At 44.5% G+C, this 20,318-nt stretch overlaps 1 protein-coding gene across 1 annotated transcript; it reads left to right on the top strand.

Annotated features, from left to right (window-relative positions):
* The first annotated feature begins 16,335 nt into the window (after nt 1-16,335).
* LOC103247999 (large ribosomal subunit protein bL35m) lies at nt 16,336-17,108 on the top strand. Its single transcript, XM_008020025.3, has one exon. The coding sequence runs from the start codon at nt 16,365-16,367 to the stop codon at nt 16,929-16,931; it is 567 nt and encodes a 188-aa protein (XP_008018216.2). The 5' UTR covers nt 16,336-16,364; the 3' UTR covers nt 16,932-17,108.
* The last annotated feature ends 3,210 nt before the right edge of the window (nt 17,109-20,318 follow it).

Here is a 20,318-nt window from a genome sequence, read left to right as displayed (position 1 = left end):
CCATCTATTCGTTTCTAAGAACCCTACCATCAGTTAGTTGCTACCACCGATCTTTGAAGGTCAAAGCATTCTAATAGCCTTTCTGTCCCTGCAACCTATTACCAGTTTTCAGGTGGCATCTCCCACTACCATCTTTGGCAGTGCTTTTTGGGATGCCCATCAGGTACACATATCTTAGCGCCATGGTAAATGGAGCATCCTCTGAAACTTTCTAGGGTCATGGATGAGGGTGGCTGGGAAAACTGCACATTTAGGTCTACTCCAAGATTCTCATCTTCCTGAGATTTTGGATCTTTGACTCCTTAGTCTCATTGACTCTATACCACCACTGAATCCCGGCTTCAGTAAACTAGTCAAGCAAGTTTTTAAAGCCACTTGTGAGCACTCAATTAATTACTATAGCCTGAATCCATGTAAATACACTCCTGTTGATAATTTCATGACTATCAAACTTACATTTCATCCTCTTTGGTCCATGCACTTAAAATTCATTCTCACATAAGCTTTCCAGCTTTTCCAGCTCTAATGCTGCTCTCTACTCATTCTGACCACTAACCATGAAAAGAAAGAAATCAAGTTTGGAACTTTCAAAATAACACAGAATAAATTTTTTAAAATGCATCTAAACTCTTGATGGACAGGACCCTTTGGGCTCACACTGATCACTGTGCGTAGAATGTCCTCCCATTTCTCTCTGATTATCAAATCTTTCATGGTTGCATTGAGGAACTCTCTTTTCCCCCTAAACCTGGAAATAAGAGCTCCCCAGAGGAGTTAATGCTTTAAAACAGTACATAATAGGGGCTGGGCATGGTGGCTCACACCTGTAATCCCAGCACTTTGGGAGGCCAAGGTGGGCGGATCACGAGGTCAGGAGTTTGAGACCAGCCTAGCCAATAAAGTGAAGCCCCGTCTCTACTAAAAATACAAAAATGAGCCAAGCATGGTGGCGGGTGCCTGTGGTTGCAGGTACTTAGGAGGCTGAGGCAGGAGAATCACTTGAACCTGGGAGGCGGGGAGGTTGCAGTGAGCCGAGATTGCGCCATTGACTCCAGCCTGGGTGACAGAGCGAGATTTTATCTCAAAAACAACAACAACAAACATCAGCACATAATGAATCAGAGCAGGAACATTAAAAAAGTCATTTTAAGGAAAAGTGGAGACCCAGGCTGGCAGGACTTGATTTTATTTACATCAGTGGTTCTTAATTCTGTTTGGATAATAAATTACACTGAGAGTCTGATAAAAGCTATACATATTCTCCAGAGAAAATATGCATAGACACGAAATTTGCATTTAATTTCCAAGTGCTCAAGAATCCTAGTTATACAGACTGGACGTGCCTGTAGTTCCAGCACTTTGGGAGGCCCAGGCAGGAGAATTACTGGAAGATAAGGCAGGAGGATCACTTGAGCCCAGGAGTTCAAGACCAGCCTGGGCAACATAGCAAGATCCTGTCGCTACAAAAAATAAAAATTTAGCCAGGCTTGATGGCAAGCCTGAGCCCTAGCTACTCAGGAGGCTGAGGCAAGAGGATCATAAGAGTCCAGGAATTTGAGGCTGTAGTGAGCTAGGATCATGCCACTGCACTCCAGCCTGGTAACAGAATGAGACCCTGTTCCTAAAAAAAGAAAGCATCTCTAGTTATCCAGTTCATAAACCCATAGTTAAGAACCCCATGCCTGTGTGGACCAGTTCAATGTATTAAAAGCATTTAAGAGTCACAAAGACACACACTATCAGTGTCCATCCAATATTATCCATGGTGGCAAGGACTCTGCACCAAGAAATTCATAAAATGTTCTGGTGCTGGGAATAGGATGGGAGTGTCACCTTCATTTGGCCTGAAACCATTAACCATTCAACTCATCAAATTCCCTTTGTTTTGAATTCATGCATGCCACATAACCTTCTGATTACAATCTGGCTCCTTGGGTAGCTGCCTGAAGGGCAAAAGTGCTCTGATTGGAGAATATGAGTGCCCAGACCCCTCTGCAGAAAGAGTTCCAGTATGAATTAACAAACTGGCATTCTGGAGTTTAATACTGCATTTTCTGTGAGATTGATTGATGACAGTCCACATGTTAAAGATGATTCTAGGTTTCTGAACTTGTGTGGCAGAGAGAAATGCTTAGATAGAAGATTTGACCTGTGTTTCTAAGCCTGCAAGGCAAAGAGAATATAATGTATTTGCCAAATTTCTAATTTAAACCACTCAAATGTATTGTCTTAGGACAAAGAGTCTGCCAGAGTCCCTGCCATTATTAATTTTATTCTGGGTCTAAATGAGAAGAACCATGTACAGAATTTCACACTCTTCTGCAAAACAAACGGCTTTAAGTTATTTATATACATTTAGGAGTTACCGATACCAGTTACAGTCATGCAGTTTCCCTTGACAACCAATTTTTATGCAGTGCTTTGGGATTCAAGGTTTCCTACCATAAGAAATAATCTTAAAATTTTGAAAACCCAATGTGCTTAAGGAGACCTTTCAGATTATTTTACAAAGTTGTTTTTAAGGATATAAAATATTGAACAGGATCGCTACAAATAAAAATCCTTTATGTGGACTATAGTCTTGTGATTACTTTCACTTTCATATTTCTCTAACAAGATCTTCGGAATGGTTTCACAGCTCTGAATTTCATCTTAGTCTTACACCTTAATCACACTTCTCTCTCTAGAATTTCTTTTTACTGGCAACTGACAGATAAGAAGGTTGCAGTGTTTATCTTCAGCTAAATTTTTTTTTTTTTTTTTTTTTTCTAGATAGAGGCTTGCTCTGTCACCAAGGCTGGAGTGCAGAGGTGTGATCTCGGCTCACTGCAACCTCCACTTCCTGGGTTCAAGCAATTCTGGTGCCTCAGCCTCCCGAGTAGCTGGGATTACAGGCGCACCCAGCTAATTTTTGTGTTTTTAGTAGAGACAGGGTTTCACCATGATGGCCAGGGTGGTCTTAAACTCCTGACCTCAAGAGATCTCCCTGCCTCAGTCTCCAAAAGTGCTGAGATTACAGACGTGAGCCACCGTGCCTGGCCCAGCTAAGATTGTATTAGCCAGAACTCAATGAGCAATGCAAGGCTTGTAGAAACCTATGAATTAATAAATCAAATATGAAAATAATAAATTGAAAGAAAAATATGTCACTCATATGTCATCCAGCACATGAACTCTCTCCTCAATCAAGTCTAACCCCTCAGTGTGGTGTCTAAGGCCTTCCACAAATTGTCCCCTACTCATGTATCCAGCTTGCCCTCAATCCCAGCTCATCTCTGTTTCTGCCGGGCAAACCGTTTTTGTGTGGGTTCCCTCAGAAGCCGACTACGAGTGCGAAGCGCAGTTTTGAAGAGAGGTGCAGGAGCCCCCTGCAGGAGAGAGAGAGAAATGACTTAGGGAAGCCAGTGAAGGGAGCATCATTAAGCAGACTGCCACAGAGTGCAACTAGAGCTTAACGCCACGGAAAATTCTGATTAAAGGTATAAAACACACCCCCTGAGAATCATCTCACTAGGGATACAAGGGAACTGGGGTACTTTATACCAACTCTCGTCAGTAGTTGGTTGAGGGCTGCTTGCTAGAGGGAGTGTTTGTTCCCCAGCACTTCTAGCCTGCAGAACTTGGGTGGGTAAGACAGCTTTCCGTGGTTCTGGAAACAGTCCTCAGGTACAGAGATGCAACAGATACAGAGATGGCAGTGTCTGAGGGGGAAACAGGCAGACACTGAGAGTCTCTACCACATCTGGCCCCTTCCCCAAATAAGTCTGTACATTCCCAGTTTTTCTCCTCAGAAAACTATCTACTTTTCTTCTTTCAGAGTTGTCTCAAAATCCTTCTCTCTCAAGAAAACCTTCCCTGAGTAACTCTAACCCATTCTGAGAGCAGGTGCGAAGCGTATGTGCCTTGAATGAATGAGGAACGCTCCTTCTATGTGGACAAGTTAGATACAAGTGCCCTCCTTTGAGCAGACACGGCCCCTGGGGACCACAGCCTGGCAAGCAGACAACATCTTTGTGAGAAGAAAATGGCACTCCTTCTGAAGCAGCTCCTGCTGGTGCACACAGCGTGGGGAGTGACAGAGGGACTGGGCTTCAGTCCACATGCACCCTCTCAGCCAGGCGTCTTTACACAGTGCACGAACTAGACAACAGTACCAAGGAAGCCCTGTTTACTGTGATCATTCATTTTCTCCACAGCTGTCCAGAACTTACACATACTTAAACATAGTGGAGTCTTCCAGCAGAGCTCCATCAGATCAGATACTGAATGTGTAAATCTGGCAGCAGCTGCCTAAACATCTATTTGTGTTCGTTAATGTGTGTTGTGACTAAAGGAGAGGGGAAATTAGGTGATCCAGAACCAACTGGGCGAAGACACAGGAAAACAGGAAATTGAAAATGATATCTTGCCTGTGTTCCAACTGTCCCTAGATACTTTTCCCTGGGGGCTACGAAATATTCTCACCAGAGATCATGGAACAGGATCTCTGACTAAACCTGACATGCCGAATAGCCATTGTATTTCATCTTCAAAATGATATAGGAGAAAGAGGTGACAAATGGAAAGGAAGTATGCTACCCACAGTTTAGAGCCTGTGGGGAAATCTACAAGGAGTAGCAGCCCTGAATGGGTTCTCTGATGTGCTGTTTCCTAGTGAGTATCAGTTCACCATGTGCAATGCTGAAGTTCAGTAGTCTGTTTTTCTTTGAACATCTAAAATTACATTTATGACATTATAAAAATTAATTAGAATTTCACTTAAAATTGCTTCACCTATCACTGAAACTATTTTAGTATTGGTGTGGTCTTTCTTTGGACTATCCTTATTTGTTAATATGCATGTATAGTTTTTACATAGTCATCATTTTAATAGTCACATAATTTCTCAACACCTATTATTCAAACCTGCTTCTTTCTTTTTACTCTCAAAAGTAATTTTCTATAAACATCTTATTTATGTATATTTATAACACATTGGGAAGTTAGTCATCACTGGCCATCTTCTATGTTTCACACCTGGAAAGTCAAAATTTCCTGGTGTCTAGCTTTTGCAGTCCTTCCCCATAGCCAAGTTTATGCCACTGGCCTTTGTCGCCCTACTCCAGGCTGGGGGTTGATTCCTGACCTGGAATGTGAGGTAGTCAGCATGTCTAGCTCAACACTCATTGACACTGCAGTCACTGCTCTGGTACCTTTGATACTTGGCTAGACACCAGGCTGGGCTCAGGGAACTACAAAGATGGGCCAGACAGGTTCCTGTTCTCAAGTATTTCCTTACCTTGAACTTTCTGGGTGCTGTTTTTTGTACCCATACCCATCATGCTAACTCAATAAAACAGAATCATTAGAAGTAGAACAGAATGTCCCATCAGAGCCTAAATGGACCAGGGAAATACAGAACTATGGCCTTCCACTGTGAATTACCCCTCACAAGGGGCATCTGTTTTAAGGACTTGATTTCACAGTTTTCATTTCCAACAAAAATCTGACTAAAGGAAAAAAAAGGTGGTTAACACAGTCAGGGGAACTGAATGGGATGGGAGAGGGAGGCGGGAAATAGAATATTCCTGCTCATCAACTGTCCTGAGGAACCGGTTTCACCATTTTAACAAGGGACCATGTGGGACCAGGCAGCCAGTTCAGCTGCCCCAGGGGCTAGGGGACAATGACATGATATGGTTAAGTTTTAGAATTTCTGAAGGGATGTTACTTCCCTACTTGGAATATTTGGTTATTCACTCCCACACCCCCTCCTAATTACCACCACTTCCCCAGTCCTCAGCCCGTCCTTCACCTTCCCCTAAATTCTCATTTTCAGGAAGGACTCAGGTTAATTTAGATTCCAGGTTTTTAATCTTCTTATTCATTTACCCTACAAATTCTCCGGTTTCCTGATTGGGAGCTCTGACCTTGTTGTTTGTTTGTTTGTTTTGTTTTGTTTTTTTGAGATGGTGTCTCACTTTGTTGCCAAGCTGGAGTGCAGTGGCTTGATCTCAGCTCACTGCAACCTCCGCCTCCTGGGTTCAAGCGATTCTCCTGCCTCAGCCTCCCGAGTAGCTGGGACTACAGGCGTGCTCCACCACGCCCAGCTAATTTTTGTATTTTTAGTAGAGACGGGGTTTCGCCATGTTGGCCAGATGGTCTCAATCTCTTGACCTTATGATCCACCCACCTCAGCCTCCCAAAGTGCTGGGATTACAGGCATGAGCCACTGTGCCTGGGGTTTTTTTGTTTGTTTGTTTGTTTGTTTTGTTTTTTGTTTTAAGACAAGGTCTCACTGTGTCACTCAGACTGGAGTACAGTGGGGTGATCTTCGCTCACTGCAACCTCTGCCTCCCAGGCTCAAGCGATTCTCCTGCCTCACCCTCCTGAGTAGCCAGGATTACAGGCTTGTGCCACTACCACCTAGCTAATTTTTGTATTTTTAGTAGAGACAAGGTTTCATCATATTGGCCAGGCTGATCTCGAACTGCTGACCTTGGGATCCACCCGCCTTAGCCTCCCAAAGTGCTGTTTTACAGGCATGAGCCATGAGGCCTAGCTACTCACTTGTTTTATTGGAGTTTATCTTCAAGTAACTTCCTCCTAAGGGCTATGTTGGCGGTAAAAATTCTGATTCCTTGTTTGTCTAAAAATATCTTTAGTCTACCTTCACACTTGACAGAAAATTTGGCAGAACATAAAACTAAAATTGAAAACCTTTCCCCTCGGAACTTAAAGTCATTATTCTGTTGTCTCTAGCACCTAGGACAACAGACTAGCAGTTCCAAGTGAGTCTAATTCCCAAGTTTAATTTGAAAGTCACTTTTTTTTTTTTTCCATCTTTGAAGTTTTTTAGAATCTCCTCTTTTTTCATGGAGTTCCGAAATTTCACAATGATTTATCAAGATGAGAGTCTCTTTTATTCATGTGCTTGGAACATGGAACATGATGGAACCTTTTAGTCTGGTGATCTGTGTCCTTTAGTTCTGGTCAATTCTCCTCTAGTATCTCTCACTCCTTGTTTTACCCATTTGTAATTTCTAGAGTTTCTGTGACTCTGATGTTGATAATCTTTTTCTCTCATGTTTTCTGTCTATCTTACAGTACTTCTATTGCATTATTTATTTTATCAATTGTATTTTTTTTTTTTTTTTTTTTTTTTTTTTTTTGAGGCAGAGTCCCACTCTGTCACCCAGGCTGGAGTTCAGTGACATGATCTCGGCTCACTGTAAACTCCACCTCCTGAGTAGTTGGGATTACAGACATGCGCCACCACTTCTGGCTAATTTTTATATTTTTAGTAGAGACAGGGTTTCACCATGTTGGCCAGGCTGGTCTCGAACTCCCGACCTCAGGTGACCTGCCTGCCTTGGTCTCCCAAAGTGCTGGGATTACAGGTGTGAGCCACCTTGCCCTGCCAATTATATCTTTAGATCCTAAGAGCTGGGTTGTTCTTTTTCATAGCCTGTTGTTCTTGTTTTCCTTTGTTTTGTTTTTTATTTGAGAGACAGGGTCTCATTCTGTTTGCCCAGGCTGGAGGGCAGTGGCACAAACACATTCACTGCAGCCTTGACCTCCCAGGCTCAAGTGGTCCTGCCACTTCAGCCTCCCAAGGAGCTGGGACTACAGAAGTGCACAATCATGCCTGACATTTTTTTTTTTTTTTTTTTTTAATTTTTAATAGTGACAGGGTCTCCCTATGTTGCCCAGGCTGGTTTTGAACTCCTGGGCTCAAGCAATCCTCCTGCCTCAGCCTCCCAAAGTGCTAGGATTAGAGGCGTGAGCTACTCGCCACCGGCCTTGTTCTTGTTTTTCATAGCCTCTTGGTTACTCTATTTCATCTTGCAGGCTTTCAGATGCCTGGCAGTACTTCATTTATTTTTAAGAATGAGCCGGCCGGGCACGGTGGCTCAAGCCTGTAATCCCAGCACTTTGGGAGGCCGAGACGGGCGGATCACGAGGTCAGGAGATCGAGACCATCCTGGCTAATATGGTGAAACCCCGTCTCTACTAAAAAATACAAAAAACTAGCCGGGCGAGGTGGCGGGCGCCTGTAGTCCCAGCTACTCGGGAGGCTGAGGCAGGAGAATGGCGTAAACCCGGGAGGCGGAGCTTGCAGTGAGCTGAGATCCGGCCACTACACTCCAGCCTGGGCGACAAAGCGAGACTCCGTCTCAAAAAAAAAAAAAAAAAAAAAAAAAAAACAATGAGCCATACATACCTAACTGGGACTCTATGAGCATGTACTGGGCTCGTTTATTGGAGGGATTTGTTCTAGGCTGATCTAGTAACCAGCTAACAAGAGTGCAGATGTTAGAGAAGCATGTTCTAAATATCTGCTTGACAGATGCCTGCCTGCTAGGGTTTCTGTGTGTGGGTGGTGCAGGAGAGGGTGCAAGAAAGGTACAGTGTTCCATCTATAGAACTTCAATTTATTTCCCAGTTTGCATGGGTGAGTCGTCTTTCCTCCTGTGGCTGTCCTAGCATTTCTGTGTCTTAGGGCTCTCTTGGGTTCTCAACTCTGTCCCCCACACCCCCTTGCACATTCCAGGCTGCACCTTCCAGCACCTGCCTCACCTGTAACTACTTCTTCATCCACTTTCTTTCTCTTCAAAATGCATTGAAATTTCTCTTACACTGATATCCTCTCTCTTATTTTCTCTTTGCTGTGGGTTTATAACTTTTTAAATTTTATTTATTTATTTATATTATTATTATTTTTTTCTGAGATGGAATCTCGTTCCGTCGGCCAGGCTGGAGTGCAATGGCACAATCTCGGCTTACAGCAACCTCCACCTCCCGGGTTCAAGTGTCAGTAGCTGGGATTACAGGCCTGTGTCACTACGCCTGGCTAATATTTGTACTTTTAGTAGAGATGGGTTTTCACCATGTTGACCAGGCTAGTCTTGAACTCCTGAGCTCAGGTTGAGAGTAGCAGCCCTCACCCTCGGCGCCTACTCGGCCTCGGTGTCCACTGTGGCGGCACTTGGGGAGCCCTTCAGCCCGCCACTGCACTGTGGGAGCCCCTGTCTGGGCTGGCCGAGGCTGGAGCCGACTCCCTCTGCTTGCTGGGAGGTGTGGAGGGAGAGGCGCGGGCGGGAACAGGGGCTGCGCGCGGGGCTCACAGGCCAGCGCGAGTTCCAGTGGGCGCGGGCGTGGGCTAGGCGGGCCCCGGCCGGGGCCGCGAGCGCAGGGCAGTGAGGAGCTTAGCACCCGGGAAAGCAGCTGCGGAGTGCGCCGGGTCCCCCAGCACTGCCGGCCCGCATGCACCGCGCTCGCCGGAACTCGCGCTGGCCTGTGCCGCAGCTTCATTCTTGAAGTCAGCGAGACCAAGAACCCACCAATTCGGGACACAAGGTGATCCTCCTGCCTTGGCCTCCCAAAGTGCTGGGATTACAGGCCCGAACCACCGCGCCGGGCCTTAAATTGTATTTTCTATCATGAAATGGGTTCTTATGTAGGAAAAGACACAAACACATATTTTCTATCTTGAACTAGAAGTCAAAAAGATAACTCTATAAACACTAAAAGAAAAAATAGAAAAGGACTCCAACCATTTAGTACCACCTAGCTTCTCAGAGGGAAACCCTGTGCATGCTTCATTCTGAGATGGATGTGACTATGAACAGGCTGTTCATGGCTATTCCCTGTCCTGGAGAAACCCATAGCTAAAGGGTTGAGATGAAGGGATATTCCTGATAGAGTGGATGCAATGGAAATAGCATTGGCCCGAGTTGTGACCAGGGCTCAGATATTTTACAGGATTCTCCATCTATTCTTCTCTATTCCACTCTTCTATCCCACCCCAATGATTCCTGAACATTTCAAGCAGAATCTGCCTCTCACTGAGCCCTTTCTCAAAGCTTTTCCATCAGAAGAGGGGAACTTATTGTTCACTGGCTTATTTCTCTTAAGAATTAGTCATGGTCTAGGCCGGGTACTGTGGCTCATGCCTGTAATCCTAGCACTTTGGGAGGTCGAGTCAGGCAGATAACTTGAGGTCAGGAGTTCGAGACCAGCCTAGCCAACGTGGTATAACCCTGTCTCTACTAAAAATACCAAAATTAGCCAGGAGTGGTGGCACATGCCTGTAGTCCCAGCTACTAGGGAGACTGAGGCAGGAGAATCGCTTGAACCCAGGAGGCGGAGGTTGCAGTGAGTTGCGATCACACCACTGCACTCCAGCCTGGGTGACAGAGAGAGACTCCATTTCCAAAAACAAAACAAAAAAACAAATGAGTAAACCAACAAAGATGTGGCTTGAGATTGAAGCCAGTAGGCTAATGAAGGGAAATCCCAGCAGGCAACCAGTCCAGATTGGAGTAGGAAGGTGTAGGACTCCAGCAGGGAGGGAGCTGGAGAATATGGACTCAAGAAATTTGATCTCCTGGAGAATTTAGAGAAAGTTAAAGAGGTGATGAAAGCCTTGTTCCCTTCTGAAAAACCATTGTCTTTCATTTCTAAAAAATTGCTTCAAAATCCTTTCCTGATGAATCTACACTACCATTTTCTCCTCTTCTCTGTATCCATTCCAGGAAGTGCTCAGGAGATGGATCTCTCAGAAGAGCCTACCTACTCAGAACTTGGAGGTGTCACCGGGCACAGTGGCTCATGCCTGTAATCCCAGCACTTTGGGAGACCGAGGTTGGTGGATTGTTTGAGCTCAGGAGCTTGAGACCAGCCTGAGCAACACGGTGAAACCCCATGTCTACCAAAAATACAAAATTAGCCAGGCATGATGGCCCACATCTGTAGTCCCAGCTACTCTGGAGGCTGAAGTAGGAGGATCGCTGTAGCCTGGGAAGTTGAGGCTGCAGTGAGCCATGATTGCACCTCTGCATTCCAGTCTGGGTGATAGAGCAAAACCCCTGTCTCAAAAAAGAAGAAAAAGGAGAGGGAGAGGGAGAGGGAAAGAGAAAGGGAGGGGGAGGGGGCTGAGGAGGAGGGGGAGGGAGGGAGACGGGGAGAAGGAGGAGAAAGAGAAGGAGAAAGAGAAGGAGAAGGAGAAATTGGGAGTGTGAGGCCTGAAACTTTCTCCTAGGGTTCTGTTTAAGAGAATTGATATATATGAGGGGAGGGGAGATGGGCATTGAGGTTGAAGGTAGTTGGGGTTGAAGGAAAATTACAAGGAAATGGAGAATTACATGATATCTATTCCCCAATTAGCTCAAGGCCCTTCTCCAATCAGCAATTTGATTTAAGTGGGGCTCTGCTCTCAAGTCTAAGGGTGGCCCATATAAGCCAGGCTTAAGATAACATGAACCACTCACCAATGACCTGACTGGTTAAGAGGTAACACTTGCCCCAAGATGCCCCATCATAGGGAGTCTTATGACTTTAGATGGAAAAGTTGAGGCAAAGATTTTCACACTTTCCTGCTGGACATGAACGTGCAATGATGTTGCCCCAGAAGTTGCCAAAAGTCATATCAAAACCACAGGAGAGAGACACTCAACAACATTAGTGTGTTGGCGAATGAGACCAACACACACTGGGGAGCAGAGCCAAAGGACAGAGGGGATACATGTCCTGATTATGTTTCACAAGTTCCTGTCTCAGTCACACCTGTAGCCAGCCTTAATCTGGAACTTTTGTATTGTGTGAGCCTATCAATCCACTTTTTGCTTACAATGAAAATATTCTTGCATACAGTGAAAATATTCTTAACTGATACAAATTGTTTGTATGCATTCACATATTGATTTTTAACTTTTAGATTGAACAGAATGTATTACGGCAAAAGAAGAGACTATCAATGTTTTCATTTTATTTTATTTATTTTTATAAGACGCAGTATCATCAAGCAATATCAGTGTTTTTAACTTTGACAATATCAACATAAAAGTACAGATGCTAGAAACAGAGGTGAAAGGTAAAAGGAAAAGTAAACAAAGAACAAGAACATCAATACCTTAAAAACTTGGGGTCAAGAAACAGCCCATAGGCAACGAAACAAGAAATAAAAGTGTAAGTTCGGATTTAAAGTTACAGAAGTAGTAAATAAAGGAACCCCAAACAATGTTATAAGCAAATTGGGAAGACGAGGAAGGAGAGTAAAAGATATGTACCCTAGGACCTTTGAGAAAATGGAGTTCAGTTCTAAAACCACTAAAGCAAAGCAAAACAAAACAAAATTTATTTGACCTCCAATCGTGAAGAAAAAAACAATTTTTTCGAGTACCAAGTAAAAGGGAAAAAATTAAAGGGAAGGAAAACAGATTTAAATGGTAAGGTCCAGATGGAGGAAACTAGAGGAGAAATTGGAATGAGACTGAGAAATGGTATTCATCTGTATGCTGCTGTTATAAGCGTTTGGTACTCGCTTTGAGGCTACTCTAGGATGGCTGGCATTTCTTTTTCCTTTTGGATGATTGATGTGCAACCGATGCTTGTGAGTCAGATCATCTGGATGTGCACACTTGGTAGCCAGCCCAAGGATGCTTCAGCTGAAGTTAAAAGAGAAAATGAATTGGAGACTTATAAATTGGGGGAATAAAACTAATGAAAATGTGGCTTGGTGTGAGTGTTGTTTACATCAGTGTTGGTGAGAAAATAGAAAAATTATCAGCCGAGAGGAGGGATATTTAATAGTATCTCACATTAGAGAAAAGTAACAACCACCTTGATAAAGGTAGTGGTAACTTGGAGCATGATATGATATAGATACACGATATGATGTACTCATGACTCCTTCATGAAAGGGAGAGTGGGGGAGAAACAAAAAGAAAATGCATGCTAGGTCATCAAAGTGACCTGAGAAAACTCTGATATTGATCTGCCTTCTCCTGGTTGATGAGTGGCACCAGCCTAGGTCCCAAATTTTGACTCTTAATATTTTTCTCTTGGAAAAACTAAGATTCTTGGGAAAAAAACTGATTCCACCTTTTGAAGTAGAAAACATTTCATACTGAGCCTGGAATATCCTGTCATTCAAGAAAGCAGAGTTGTGAGTGGCCAAAGAGTGACCACATAAACTCCAGAGAGGGAAAAAATGACCACAGTGAATCAGAACTGAGTATATTGAAAGAACTGTGAGTCCACAGGCATCCTAAATAGTTAGAAGGAAGACTTCACAAAGGGAACTAAAAGGTAGTGATGGCTTGGCGCAGTGGCACACTCTTGTAGTCCCAGCTTCTTGGAAGGCTGAGACAGGAGGATCACTTGAGCCCGGAAAGTGATCATGCCACTGCACTCCAGCCTGAGCAACACAGTGAGACTCTGCCTCAGAAGATGAAAATACAGGTAAAAAGAACAAGAAAAAGTAGTGATAATGTGCACACTCGCTTGCAAAATTATTAAAGTTTTGTATTGATCAGCCCAAACTATGTGAGTCATACACTGGTATTTTGGTCATACTCCAGAAAATAAAATTTAGGAGTAGGTTTAGAGAGAAAAAAATCTTAGAAAGGCACATATCAAACATGGAAAGTTTTTTGTTGTTTGTTTGTTTGTTTGTTTTTTTAAACGGAGTCTCACGTCTGTTGCCAGGCTGGAGTGCAGTGGCACGATCTCAGCTCACTGCAACCTCTGACTCCCTGGTTCAAGCAATTCTCCTGCCTCAGCCTCCCGAGTAGCTGGGATTACAGGCACCTGCCACCATGCCCAGCTATTTTTTGTATTTTTAGTAGAGACAGGGTTTCATTATGTTGGCCGGGATGGTCTCGATCTCTTGACCTCGTGATCTGCCCGCCTCGGCCTCCCAAAGTGTTGGGATTACAGGCGTGAGCCACCATGCCTGTCATTTTATTTTATTTTGTTTGAGACAGAGTCTCGCTCTGTCACCCAGGCTGAAGTGCAGTGGCGTCATCTCGGCTCACTGCAAGCTCTACCTCCACCTCCCAGGTTCAAGTGATTCTCTTGCCTCAGCATCCCAAGTAGCTGGGACTACAGGCTCACGCCAGCACAACCGGCTAATTTTTTGTGTTTTTATAGAGATGGGGCTTCACCATGTTGGCCAGGCTGGTCTCGAACTCCTGACCTCACCCCTGAGGTCTGCCTGCCTTGGCCTCTCAAAGTGCTGGGATTACAGGCATGAGCCAACGCGCCTGGCCAAAAATATTTTTTTAACTAAGAGTGTACTTGTAGAAGGCGGGGGTATACTTGTAGAAAGTGAGGGTAATTTTATGGGTAAGGGCAGTGCTATGGAAGATGGAAAATGTAAGTAAAAGGTAGAGAAATATTAGCTAGGCAATACTGAACAGAGAGGAAGTCTACTGTGATGGAAGAAGGGAAGGTATCAAGATTAATTAATAGTAATAAAAAGCACAAAGCCAGTAAACTCAGGTTGTTGTATACAGGTCACCAAATCCTTCTGAAGAGTGGGCTCAAAGGAGGAGGGAGGTTTGCATAGCTCTTGGAAAAAGTGGGAAACCGTCTGGGCTAGCAGTGTCAGGCTGAACAAGCTCAAATAAGTGCAAAGTCAGTTAAGGTAAAAGAAGGAGTTGGTGTCACAGCAAAAGAGAATAGGAGAAATGTCAAGAAATTAAAAATAGTCTCTTTTTCATAAGAAGATAAAGAATCAAAGAGTTATGTAAAATAGGTAAGGGAATGAAAAGAAAAATAGAAGAATATGAAAGTTTGTCTAAGTGTAATGGTGTCTTAGAAATAAGTAGACATGTACCAAGTGCAAGCAAAGAAGAACAGTCCCCTGCCAAACATACAAACAAAAGACATCGAAAAAGAAGACAGCCCAGCCTAACTGAATGAGACGTCCTTCAGGGAGGAAGGAGGAGCTTATGCATTCAGAACAGGACACATCCCCCATGCTGGCAGGACCCCCGTCCTCTCTCAGCAAGGTTGAGTGGGAACCCCTGAATGGGCACACTCTGGACAAGAGCTCACATTCCTGCTTCCCTAAACACTTGCAGCTGCTGCGTCACTCTGTACCTGGGACGAATCTCACTAGGCCCTTTAGCCTTGTGCATGTAGCCACCGCATCATCCCTCATTCCCCACCTCTAATCCCCATTCAGCTTGTGCACTACCTTTCAACCCCATCTTCCATAGCTCCTCATCGCCTGAAACCTTTCCACCGTGCTCTCTGGAGCTCAAAGCTATTCATCAGCAGAACATTCTGCACCCTGACCCTCTTTCCAAAATGTTTTCTTCATCCTCGTGTTCTAAGGATACTTCTTTCTTTGCAATCCTCTTCAGAGGTGGTTGCTTGCTCTCTCACAGCCCTTGTACCACTGGGCCTGGGGGGGAGTTAGATGTTCTCCTTGTTCCCCGTCGCTAATCCCAGATGCCCTCTCTTTCAGACTCAGTATCCACAATCCACAATCCCTCTGCCTGCAGGCATCTCTGCCACCTTCCCCCATGCTTTGAGGAGTTTAGCTCCTGGATCATCCTCGCCGACATTCCTAGAGATTTCCATACCCACATGGATGATTATTCCAGGAACCTGGACTCTAGGTTCCGTGATATTCTCTTCTCCCATGAACTGGCCATCCATCCTAAGCGAGTCTCTTCCATGGTCATATTTTAGGTCTTGTCATAACAATCACCTCAATCCCATCACAAGTTCAGTTTCAAATATCCCGTGCTCTGAACACACCTCTTTCCTAGGCCAGGGTCCCTGGAACATGGAGTCAGCCTGAAGCAAAGCAAATGTGCTGATGCTTTACTGAGAAAGAAGCAAGAATGAGGGAAAGGAGCAGTCAGTCAGGGAAGTCGGGAGAGCAACCACAAAGTGTGCTGTAGAGCTGGCAACATCTTCCAAGAATATCCAAATGCGTGGCTCACAGGGCTCCTCCAGGGAGGCCAGAGGACCATGGCGTCTAAACACAATCCAGCAGGGGCACGCAGAGGTCATTCAACTCCTCCTCAGGCCTTCTGGCATTCTTCTCCTTGGTCAAAAGCATCCCCATGGAGCTTTAATTCCCTATGATTTGCAGGTTGTATATTGACCACTCTGGGAAGTCACAGGGGAAGCCAGAGCCTCCATGGACCCAGTCAGGTTAGACGTGGTGTCAGAGCTGCCACAGCTCCTATGGCAGTGGCTATGACAGAAGCTGTGCTGAAGCCTTGTCCAACCCTGAGGATCCACTGAGGCAACCAGAGCCACAGCCATGACCACTGGAATGACATGAGCCATCCCCAGGGCCAGTTCAGCCAGAAAATAGGGCAAGAGGCTCAGGCCCTGGGGAAGAGGAGCAGAAAAGTCAGTCTCAACACGTCTGGGATGCAAAGAAACTGGATCTTGCACATCCATCCATTGCACCACATAGATCTGCTTAGATCCATTCATTTCTGAATCTTGCATGAGAAAAAAAATGATGCTCTCACTTTTCCTCAAGAAGAGAATTTAAAACCCTGTTCTTCAAGCTGACGGCCAGTTCCAGTCTCCTAAAAAAGGAGTTAGAAAACCAAGTTAAGTGTGGCAAGATGGCTTCCTTTGTCTTTGCTGGTGCAGTGAGAGCAGCTTCAGGAATCCTACGGCCCCTGAATATTTTGGCATCTTCAACCTATCACAACTGTGTCAAGAATGCCTCTCTTATTTCTGCATTGTCCACTGGACGCTTTAGTCATATTCAGACACCAGTTGTTTCTTCCACTCCCAGACTTACCACATCTGACAGGAACCTGACATGTGGGCATACTTCAGAGATCCTTAATAGATTGGCCCCCGTGCTTCCAAGTGTCCTGAAGTTACCAGTCAGATCTCTAACATACTTCAGTACAAGAAAAGGCAAGAGAAAGACTGTGAAAGCTGTCATCTATAGGTTTCTTCGACTTCATTGTGGCCTATGGGTGAGGAAAAAGGCTGGCTATAAGAAAAAATTATGGAAAAAGACACCTGCAAGAAAAAAGCGATTGAGGGAATTTGTGTTCTGCAATAAAACCCAGAGTAAACTCTTAGATAAGATGACGACGTCCTTCTGGAAGAGGCGAAACTGGTATGTCGATGATCCTTATCAGAAGTATCATGATCGAACAAACCTGAAAGTATAGATTAGAAGTTTCACTTGTTTCTCAGTTATTGGATATGTACCTTTGTGTACATGATATCTTTGCAAAAATGGATAAGTACAAAACTTGATGTAAATTGTACCAATGAATATGTAAACATACAGTGACAACATTAAACTTATAAAAGTGTAAAACTTAAAAAAAAAAAAAAAAAGAAAACCAAGTTAAATCCCGTTACTACAGTTGGTCATAATTGACATCCAGGGCCATAACCGATATTCTCATCTCGCACCTCCACCAACCATTCCAGGTTTCCCTCACCCTCAGTCAGCACTTTGGCTGGTCTGGGTCACTGGCCTGGTCAAGTGACCTAAACCTTTAGCCCTCTTGCCTTGCTTTTGTAAGGCCATGGTTGCTGCAATTAACCATTCACAGTTCTCACTGGGCAGAGAAGCACCAAGAAATGGCCCACCGAATCCCCCAAGTTCCAGACATGCTTGCATGCTTGCTTGCTTGCTTGCTTCCTTCCTTCCTTCCTTCTCTTCCTTCCCCACTCTCTTTCTTTCTTCTCTTCCTTGCTTCCCTCCTTCCCTCCCTCCCTTCCTTCCCTTCCCTCTCCCTTCTTTCCTTCCTTCTTTTTCTTTTCCTTTCCTTTCTTCTCTTTCTTTCCCATCTTCCTTCTTTCCTTCCTGTCTTTCTTTCTTTTCTTCCCTCTCTCTCTCCCTCTTCCTCCATCCCTCCCTCCTCCCTCCCTTCTTTCCTTCCCTCTTTCTTTCTTTCTCTTTCTTTCTTTCTTTATTTCTTTCTTTCCTTCATTCTTTCTTTCTCCTTTTTTCTTTCTTTCTCTTTCTCCTTTCTTTCTGTCCCTCCTTCCTTCCTTCCTTCCTCTCTCACTCGTTCTTTCTTTCCTTCCTTCCCTCTCTCTCTCCCTTCCCTCCCTTCTTTCCCTCCTTCCTCTCCTTCCTTCCTTCCTCCCCTCTCTCTCCCCTTCTTTCTTTCTCTTTCTGTTTCCTTCCTTCTTTCCTTCCCTCCCTCCCTCCTTCCTCTATCTCTATGTCTTTCTTAGATGGGGTCTCACTCTATTGCCCAGGCTGGAGTGCAGTGATATGATCATAGTTCACTGTGACCTCAAACTCATAGAGTCAAGTGATCCTCTGGCCTCAGCCTGCTGAGTAGCCAGGACTACAGGTCTGCACCAGCACGCCTGGCTAATTTTTAAAAAATTTTTATAGAGACGGGGTCCCACTGTGTTTCCCAGGCCGGGAGGTCTTTCTTTCTCCATTATGAAATGGCAACTCTTGCTATTCATGTGACTCAGGGTCAACTACCCCTGCCAGCACAGAAATGCCATTCTTTGTCTGCTGATCCTCTGGCATGAGGAGCCCAAAGTGGCCAAACATGACCCCAGCTTCCAGTTCCCAGGTGGAAGCACACATGAATAGGTCCTCTCAGGGCCTAAGGCTACAGGAAACATGAATTCCACAGTGGGTCATTGAGAGAAATGGTGGTCAGGGGCAATGCTTCTGTCACCTTGTAGTCACACAGGCCTGTGTATTCTAGCTATTAAGGCAGACAAAAAACCATCCTAGGCCGGGCGTGGTGGCTCACATCTGTAATCCCAACACTTTGGGAGGCCAAGGCGAGTGGATCACCTAAGGTCAGGAGTTCAAGACCAACATGGCCAACATTGGGAAACCCCACCTGTACTGAAAATACAAAAATTAGCTGGGCGTGGTGGCAGACACCTGTAATCCCAGCTACTAGGGAGGCTGAGGGAGGAGAATCACTTAATTCTGGGAGGTGGAGTTGCAGTGAGCCATTGCACTCCAGCCTGGGAAACGAGAATGAAACTCTATCTTAAAAAAAAAAAAAAAAAATCCCATTCAGCACCGCAAGAGTAATACATTCCTGAGAAAATTGCAGTGCTTAAAAGATGCAAGGTAGTTATTCTTTCCACAATCCTATTTAATTTGTCCTTTTGGCAGATGCAGAATCTTGATGGATCCTGGAACATGACTATGGATGATTATAAATGTAATCACGTAGGGAATCCAATTAGAGTGGCAACTTGGATGTGGCATCTTTAACAGAGCAAATCAATATAGCCTCTGGCATCTGGAAAGTGTTTTCTTTTCCATTCAAAAGCAAACTGCCTTTGTGTGGCATGACACCTGTATCCCATCACTGTTTTTCCTCAGGACTATGTCAACCTTCTTTACTTTGGTATAGTATAGCCAAAAAGGGCCTTGATTACCTTGATAATCCACAGAACATCATGCTGCTCCACTACGTTGATGACATTATGCTAACTGGACCTGGTGAGAAAGAAGTATCAAGCATCCCACACACTTTAGTAGAACACATGTGTTTCAGAAGCTGGCCAATAAACCCTGTGAAAATTCAGGGACCTGACACACAGGGAAGTTTCTAGGGGTCCAAGTCCTGTGGCATGTTGACAATAGCTTTAAAATGACAGACAGGTTGCTTCACCTTACTATAAATAAAGAGGCACAACGCTTGGTAGGCCTGTTTGGATTTTGGAGGCAACATATTCTACATTTGAACTTGTTGCTCCAATCCATTCACCAAGAAATCTATAAGGTTTAGAGTTTTTTTTTTTTTTTTTTTTTTAAGACAGAGTCTTCCTAACTCCATCACCCAGGCTGGAGTGCAGTGCAGTGGCATAATCTCAGCTCACTGCAACTTCTGCCTCCCAGGTTGAAGCGATTCTTGTGCCTCAGCCTCCTGAGTAGCTGGGATTACAGGTGTGTGCCACCATGCCCGGCAAATTTTTGTATTTTTAGTAGAGATGGGTTTTCGCCATATTGGCCAGGCTGGTTTCGAACTCCTGACCTCAAGAGATCCCCCTGCCTTGACTTCTCAAAGTGCTGGGATTACAGGCATGAGCCACCATGTCCATCCAGATTTACAGTCTTGTGTAGGACCCAGAGCAAGAAAAATATCTGCAGCAGGTCTAAGTTATTCAAGCTGCCCTGCCACTTGGGTCTTGAGACTCAGCAAACCCCATAGTGTGGGAGGTATCTGTAGAAGAAAGAGAAATTGTATGGGCAATTGTATTTGCCAAGCCCCAAAAGGAGAATCACAGCACAGATTCTTTGAGGTTTGGAGTAAAAGCATGCCCTTTTCTGCCAGCTATTCTCCATTTGAAAAGCAAACCTTAATTACCACTGGGTTCTGGTAGTTTAAATATCAAAAAAAAAAAAAAAAGAAACATTAAATGAGGATGCAAACAGATACCTGCCTGAGGTGGGAATAGTCAGCACAAGATGAGTTTGCAGTCACAAAGAACTGTCAATCACAGTAATAGCCAAAGTCAGAGGGAAGCTAAGGAGATGTGACACAGGGCACCAGACTCTGGTCACTTCTTGTGCCACTGAGATTCCTTTGTATCCCATATTCATTCTGTTA

The sequence above is a fragment of the Chlorocebus sabaeus genome, chromosome 1, assembly GCF_047675955.1.
Source record: "Chlorocebus sabaeus isolate Y175 chromosome 1, mChlSab1.0.hap1, whole genome shotgun sequence".
NCBI lineage: Eukaryota > Metazoa > Chordata > Mammalia > Primates > Cercopithecidae > Chlorocebus > Chlorocebus sabaeus.
The sequence above is the reverse complement of the archived record's forward strand: the minus strand, read 5'-3'. Positions and strand labels throughout refer to the sequence as shown.

Coding starts and splice junctions, on each gene's coding strand:
- LOC103247999 (XM_008020025.3), top strand. CDS start 16,365: ATGGCTTCCTTTGTCTTTGCTGGTGCAGTGAGAGCAGCTTCAGGAATC.